At 48.6% G+C, this 7,470-nt stretch overlaps 1 protein-coding gene across 1 annotated transcript; it reads right to left on the bottom strand.

The window, feature by feature from the left end:
* Window positions 1-292: 292 nt before the first annotated feature.
* LOC115182597 (ras-related protein Rab-33B-like) lies at window positions 293-7,132 on the bottom strand. Its single transcript, XM_029744128.1, has 3 exons — window positions 6,722-7,132; window positions 3,519-3,697; window positions 293-1,603 (listed from the first exon to the last, which is right to left on the bottom strand). The coding sequence occupies exons 1-3, from the start codon at window positions 6,938-6,940 to the stop codon at window positions 1,225-1,227; spliced, it is 777 nt and encodes a 258-aa protein (XP_029599988.1). The 5' UTR covers window positions 6,941-7,132; the 3' UTR covers window positions 293-1,224.
* Between the last annotated feature and the right edge of the window lie 338 nt (window positions 7,133-7,470).

Genomic DNA, 7,470 nt, shown 5'->3' with positions numbered 1-7,470 from the left:
GTTACGGTCTGTTACGGTCAACCCTGTCACGGTCAACCCTGCCACGGTCAACCCTGTCACGGTCAACCCTGTTACGGTCTGTCACGGTCAACCCTGTCACGGTCAACCCTGTCACGGTCAACCCTGTTACGGTCAACCCTGTTACGGTCTGTCACGGTCAACCCTGTCACAGTCAACATTGTCACGGTCAACCCTGTCACGGTCAACCCTGTCACGGTCAACCCTGTCACGGTCAACCCTGTCACGGTCAACCCTGTCACGGTATTTGGCACTTACTATAGTAATTTTCTTCTTTATCCTCTTGAGATGGGAAACACATTTTGAATGAAGTTGAACATGTACTCTTTATGACAGAATGTTAAAATTAGGTGAAGTCAAACGTCTTCAAAAAGGCACCGAATTAGTAGAACGACCCTTTCGTTAATGCTTTATCCTGGGTACCAGTCTTTCATTTTTGGCTTGATTATAACGGCAACGCAGTTGGCAAGAGCACAAACCGCTCTGGGACCAGGCTATAGAAGGAGACAACAGATCTGAGAGCAGGCTATAGAAAAAGACAACAGATCTGAGAGCAGGCTATAGAAGGAGACAACAGATCTGGGACCAGGCTATAGAAGGAGACAACAGATCTGAGAGCAGGCTATAGAAGGAGACAACAGATCTGAGAGCAGGCTATAGAAGGAGACAACAGATCTGAGAGCAGGCTATAGAAGGAACAGATCTGAGAGCAGGCTATAGAAGGAGACAACAGATCTGAGAGCAGGCTATAGAAGGAGACAACAGATCTGAGAGCAGGCTATAGAAGGAGACAACAGATCTGAGAGCAGGCTATAGAAGGAGACAACAGATCTGAGAGCAGGCTATAGAAGGAGACAACAGATCTGAGAGCAGGCTATAGAAGGAACAGATCTGAGAGCAGGCTATAGATCAGTGGAGGCTGCTGAGGGGAGGACAGCTCATAATAATGGCCAGAACGGAGTAAATTGAATAGTATCAAACACGTGTTTCGTTCCACTCCAGCAATTATTATGAGCTGTCCTCCCCTCAGTAGCCTTGATCAGAGAGGACTTCCCCCTCTCTCCCTCTTCTTTCTTTCTCTCTCCCTCACAACAGGTATATGTCCAGAAGTCTCTCCCTGAGTTCTTGGTGGGCACCCTAAATTCCCCTGTTCCCACCCCCCCTCCTTCCATCCCATGTTCCATCCCTCTTCTCACCCTCCCTCTCTCAACAGGTGCATGTCCAGAAGTCTTTATGAGGGTTCTTCTTGGCTGGCAGCCTGAATGAAGCTGTCCCTGTATAGGACCCACAATACGACCCAGACACTCCTGTGTTGTTGAGAACCGGGGGAGGGGGTCTGGTCTGTCTCTTCAGCCTGGAGGCCAGGGCCATGAACACATCCTCCACGCTGTCCTGATGCCCCCCTCCTGGTTCTCCTCCTCCTCCTCCTCCAGGGAGGCTTTTAGCAGACGTTTCAAACAGAATCATCCCGTGGGCCGCGGCAAACTTCTGGGCCTGATCCCGTGTCACCTGACCTTCGACCTCGATGGGGCGGGGGTCACAGCTGCAGGTGTCACGGAGGTCGCTCTTGTTGCCCACGAGGAACCTGCAGAGGGGGAGACAGATGGAGAGTTAAAAACGTTACAGGTTACAACCGAAAAGGCAATGTTGGCCACTACAGAGTATTCAAAACAATGTGTTTACTGTGTTGTTATTGTGTGTTGGTTGAGGTGTGTGTAACACAGCTGCCCAATGCTGACACAATACAGCTTTTCTGAATCTGATCCTGGCAACAGAGCTAGTTCCTCTGGGCCTCCATGTGGAAATGATCAAGTGTAAAGGGGGCGATTTAACAAAAAAGGACAAATGGAATTGGGTTTTAATATGACTAACTAACCTGGTTATCTCCTGTCCTAGTGAGTACCGTCTACACTCCTCTATCCAGGTTGTGTGTATATAACTAACCTGGTTATCTCCTGTCCTAGTGAGTACCGTCTACACTCCTCTATCCAGGTTGTGTGTATATAACTAACCTGGTTATCTCCTGTCCTAGTGAGTACCGTCTACACTCCTCTATCCAGGTTGTGTGTATATAACTAACCTGGTTATCTCCTGTCCCAGTGAGTACCGTCTACACTCCTCTATCCAGGTTGTGTGTATATAACTAACCTGGTTATCTCCTGTCCTAGTGAGTACCGTCTACACTCCTCTATCCAGGTTGTGTATATATAACTAACCTGGTTATCTCCTGTCCCAGTGAGTACCGTCTACACTCCCCTATCCAGGTTGTGTGTATATAACTAACCTGGTTATCTCCTGTCCCAGTGAGTACCGTCTACACTCCTCTATCCAGGTTGTGTATATAACTAACCTGGTTATCGCCTGTCCCAGTGAGTACCGTCTACACTCCTCTATCCAGGTTGTGTGTATATAACTAACCTGGTTATCGCCTGTCCCAGTGAGTACCGTCTACACTCCTCTATCCAGGTTGTGTGTATATAACTAACCTGGTTATCTCCTGTCCTAGTGAGTACCGTCTACACTCCTCTATCCAGGTTGTGTGTATATAACTAACCTGGTTATCTCCTGTCCTAGTGAGTACCGTCTACACTCCTCTATCCAGGTTGTGTGTATATAACTAACCTGGTTATCTCCTGTCCCAGTGAGTACCGTCTACACTCCTCTATCCAGGTTGTGTGTATATAACTAACCTGGTTATCTCCTGTCCTAGTGAGTACCGTCTACACTCCTCTATCCAGGTTGTGTGTATATAACTAACCTGGTTATCTCCTGTCCTAGTGAGTACCGTCTACACTCCTCTATCCAGGTTGTGTGTATATAACTAACCTGGTTATCTCCTGTCCTAGTGAGTACCGTCTACACTCCTCTATCCAGGTTGTGTGTATATAACTAACCTGGTTATCTCCTGTCCCAGTGAGTACCGTCTACACTCCTCTATCCAGGTTGTGTGTATATAACTAACCTGGTTATCTCCTGTCCCAGTGAGTACCGTCTACACTCCTCTATCCAGGTTGTGTGTATATAACTAACCTGGTTATCTCCTGTCCCAGTGAGTACCGTCTACACTCCTCTATCCAGGTTGTGTGTATATAACTAACCTGGTTATCTCCTGTCCCAGTGAGTACCGTCTACACTCCTCTATCCAGGTTGTGTATATAACTAACCTGGTTATCTCCTGTCCCAGTGAGTACCGTCTACACTCCTCTATCCAGGTTGTGTGTATATAACTAACCTGGTTATCTCCTGTCCCAGTGAGTACCGTCTACACTCCTCTATCCAGGTTGTGTATATAACTAACCTGGTTATCTCCTGTCCCAGTGAGTACCGTCTGCACTCCTCTATCCAGGTTGTGTATATAACTAACCTGGTTATCTCCTGTCCTAGTGAGTACCGTCTACACTCCTCTATCCAGGTTGTGTGTATATAACTAACCTGGTTATCTCCTGTCCCAGTGAGTACCGTCTACACTCCTCTATCCAGGTTGTGTGTATATAACTAACCTGGTTATCTCCTGTCCCAGTGAGTACCGTCTGCACTCCTCTATCCAGGCTGGCAGGCCTCTGAAGCTGTCTGGTCTGGTGACGTCATAAATGAAGAGAACAGCATTAACGTTCCGATAGTACTGCTGGACCATAGACTTCCTGAAACGCTCCTGGCCCGCCGTGTCCCATAGCTGGAGCTGGAGGGAGAGAGATGGTTGGGGGGTTGAAACTATTCTACAGGTGAGAGAAGGGGTTTTAGAGAGAGATGGAGAAAGAGGGGGAAGCAGACAGAGGGAGTGAGAGGCCTTTTCTCAATTAGATTTGCTCACCTCCTGCGTCCTCTCTCCTCCATCCTCTCTGTCCTCCTTTAGAAAAGGTCAAGTTAAACCAGGAGAGGCGGCGAGGACAGGGAAAGTGGAAGAAAATGAGCTTGTATGAAATGAGACTTCTCCAATCGCGCGTCATTAGGCTAATGAGGTTTAGAGGGTGGAATCCAAAATAAATGTATAAAGTGATAAAACTCATTTTGATAGTTGGACAAGATATTTTATAGATAAAACGATAAGTAGCATAAATGTTTGCATGCATTTCTCCTTTGAGAAAAACAATAGCTGATTTAAAGGGGTCGTGGCAGATTTCAAGAGAGAGAGAGAGAGGGGGGCGGGGGGAGAGAGAGAGAGGGCGGGGGGAGAGAGAGGGGGCAGGGGGAGAGAGGGGGCGGGGGGAGAGAGAGGGGGCAGGGGGAGAGAGAGAGGGGGTAGAGAGGGGGCGGGGGGAGAGAGAGAGAGGGCGGGGGGAGAGAGAGGGGGCAGGGGGAGAGAGGGGGGCGGGGGAGAGAGAGGGGGAGGGGGAGAGAGAGGGGGCAGGGGAGAGAGAGGGGGCAGGGGGAGAGAGAGGGGGCGGGGGGAGAGAGAGGGGGCGGGGGGAGAGAGGGGGCGGGGGGAGAGAGGGGGCGGGGGGAGAGAGGGCGGGGAGAGAGAGGGGCGGGGGGAGAGAGAGGGGCGGGGGGAGAGAGAGAGAGGACGGGGGGAGAGAGAGAGAGGGCGGGGGAGAGAGAGAGAGGGCGGGGGGAGAGAGAGAGAGGGCGGGGGAGAGAGAGAGAGGGCGGGGGGAGAGAGAGAGAGGCGGGGGAGAGAGAGAGGGCGGGGGGAGAGAGAGGGGGGAGAGAGGGGGCGGGGGAGAGAGGGGGCGGGGAGAGAGAGGGGGCAGGGGGAGAGAGAGGGGGCAGGGGAGAGAGAGGGGGCAGGGGGAGAGAGAGGGGGCAGGGGGAGAGAGGGGCGGGGGGAGAGAGGGGCGGGGGGAGAGAGGGGGCGGGGGGAGAAAGAGGGGGAGAGAGGGGCGGGGGGAGAGAGGGGGCGGGGGGAGAAAGAGGGGGCGGGGGGAGAGAGAGAGAGGGCGGCTGTATAAACTCTCTCACATCACAGTTAGTCAGCAGATGATGTTATCCTACTTCATCAACATATCGACTCAGCAGACAGAAGACCAACGTCAATATAACGATTTCTCCTCACTTTTCTCATGATATGTGCATCCAATCAGAAGGTCAACCCTGTCTTACAGTAACCTCGAGTCTCTAAAGGCCTCTACCTATGACGTAAACGGAGCGTCGTTTGCATCAACTTCTACTTACTTTTGTCCTGCTGCATCTTTGGAACGGACCGTATAAGATGCTCTGTCACTCCGTTTCCGTAGACTGTCTAAAGGCAGTGGAATGTTTGGCTGTGATTAAATACATGGAGGACTTTTGGCCCCTAAACGAGATATGTGTTTTGAAGCAGTCTGAGGTCAGAGAGAGAGAGAACCAGAATACACTAATGCCAAAAGGCAGAAATACATTATGTAAAATACTTTCAGGTGAGTAATGCTTGATTTAATTTGTCCTTGCACAATAGAACCAATTGGATAGTCCCAAAAGTGAAAACAGTATACCATGCAGGCAACCTAAGGCATCTCAAGTATTTGTAATATTTTAAATAAGTATTCTGCCCATGTCCGGCCTCCTCTATCTTTCTTTAACCCAGATGCAAAACAATGTTTTGTTCATCACCATGACATGCTTCCTCTATCATGTGGTCTGCCCTGCTCTGATAAAGAGAACAAAGGTTTCCCAATATCCCCTTTCATGTCTGTGTTTCCGTAAACACACACAAATCACATTGTTTAGCCCATCACTGATGTTACAATACTTTTCACAACATTACATTAACCTACTAATGTTATGTGTTGTGTGCTGAGGTGAAAGGTTATTTATTTAACTAGGTAAGTCAGTTAAGAACAGATTCTTATTTACAATGATGGCCTACCCCGGCCAAACCCGGACGACGCTGGGCCAGTTGTGCGCTGCCCTATGGGACTCCCAGTCACGGCTGGTTGTGATACAGCCTTTGTCATATGTGTCATGACGATATAAAAGCATTGAAAATGTGGTTTGTTCTGTTGTATGTATGTGTAACAGTACATCTTCCGTCCCTCTCTTCGCCCCAACCTGGGCTTGAACCAGGGACCCTCTGCACACAACAACTGAAACCCCACGAAGCATCGTTACCCATCGCGCCACAAAAGCTGTGGCCCTTGCAGAGCAAGGGGAACAACTACTTCAGGTCGCAGAGAGAGTGACGTCACTGATTGAAACTATTAGCGAGCACCACCGCTAACTAACTAGCCATTTCACATCGGTTACATATGTAACTCTGAAACACACTAGTTTCAAGTTAAAAAGACTTCCATTGCATTGAACCAAACAGTGAACGTTGATCCAAGAGGCCAAACAAACAGTACTGTGCCCGTCCTTTCAACGGAGCCTTTAATGACACTTGGATATCCTACACTGGTTTAGGTCAAAAAACGGACCATTTACATGGATGACATTTTGTTTCACCACACAGTAGTCATGTTAGTTAGTCCTGTACAAATACAACTATATTTCAAAGGCATTTAAGACTGATAGACCAGAGACGGCACCACAGACTGCTGTTCATGCGCAATAGTAGGCGCAGATTCAGCTGCAAACACACAGGTTTAACGAGTAACGCTCACAAAATGCAAATATCTATAGAAAAAAAATAGTCTCAAAGAAATCAACACCACCTTCTCAAAATGCGTGAGAGTTTCTTTACGCAGTGATTCTCTGGTGCATTAAATTGTGTAATACACCAATTCATTACGACCCAACTCGTTCATAATATTTGCAAATAACGGTTTAAACTTTATACTTCTCTTACCTTGATTTTCTCGCCTTCGACCTCGACCAATCTCTCACGGAAATCGACACCGATGGTGGCTTCGGTTCGGTCGAGGAACTCACCGGCACAGAACCGGTAGGTGAGACAGGTTTTACCGACACCGGAGTCTCCGATCACGATGATCTTGAAGATCCGACACCGCGCGGAGGGCGAAGACACACTGGTGAAAGAGTTTGAGAACTCCAGGGATGACTCCATATCGCGTAAAAACTCTAATTAAAGAGTGATATCTAGGCTTCTCCAACTACTCCCAACAAGACAATATGTTATGTCGACGTCTTTGACGTTATATAAAAGTGGCAACTCGCCGACTGGGCTAGAAACTCTCCCTGGTTGTCATTGTCTGTGGAAGGAGCAGAGAGTTTAGAAACTCCCCTGACGCTAATTGTGCAACTTGTTGGCCGGTGGCCACGTATGACAGCACGGTAATAAAGCTCGCGAGAGGACGGGATGAATCTATTTACCGTCGACGGAACGCCAGGGGGTTTCTAGGAAGTTCCACGGTTAATGAATGGCTCCTCTGTACAGGACAAGATTGTCTAGTAATTCCTCGTTTGTGTGTCTCTAGACGTCTATAACCACAGATAGACTCAATATGTCATCAGTATAGTCTCTTCCCACTCTGGACCACTGACATTAGAAGGCATAACGCGACCACAGCTGAGGACTACATTAACTGACTGACAGACTAACATGTACATCAAATTAATGTCTTTTTTTTATTTTTA

This window comes from Salmo trutta, unplaced genomic scaffold (assembly GCF_901001165.1).
Source record: "Salmo trutta unplaced genomic scaffold, fSalTru1.1, whole genome shotgun sequence".
NCBI lineage: Eukaryota > Metazoa > Chordata > Actinopteri > Salmoniformes > Salmonidae > Salmo > Salmo trutta.
The sequence above is the reverse complement of the archived record's forward strand: the minus strand, read 5'-3'. Positions and strand labels throughout refer to the sequence as shown.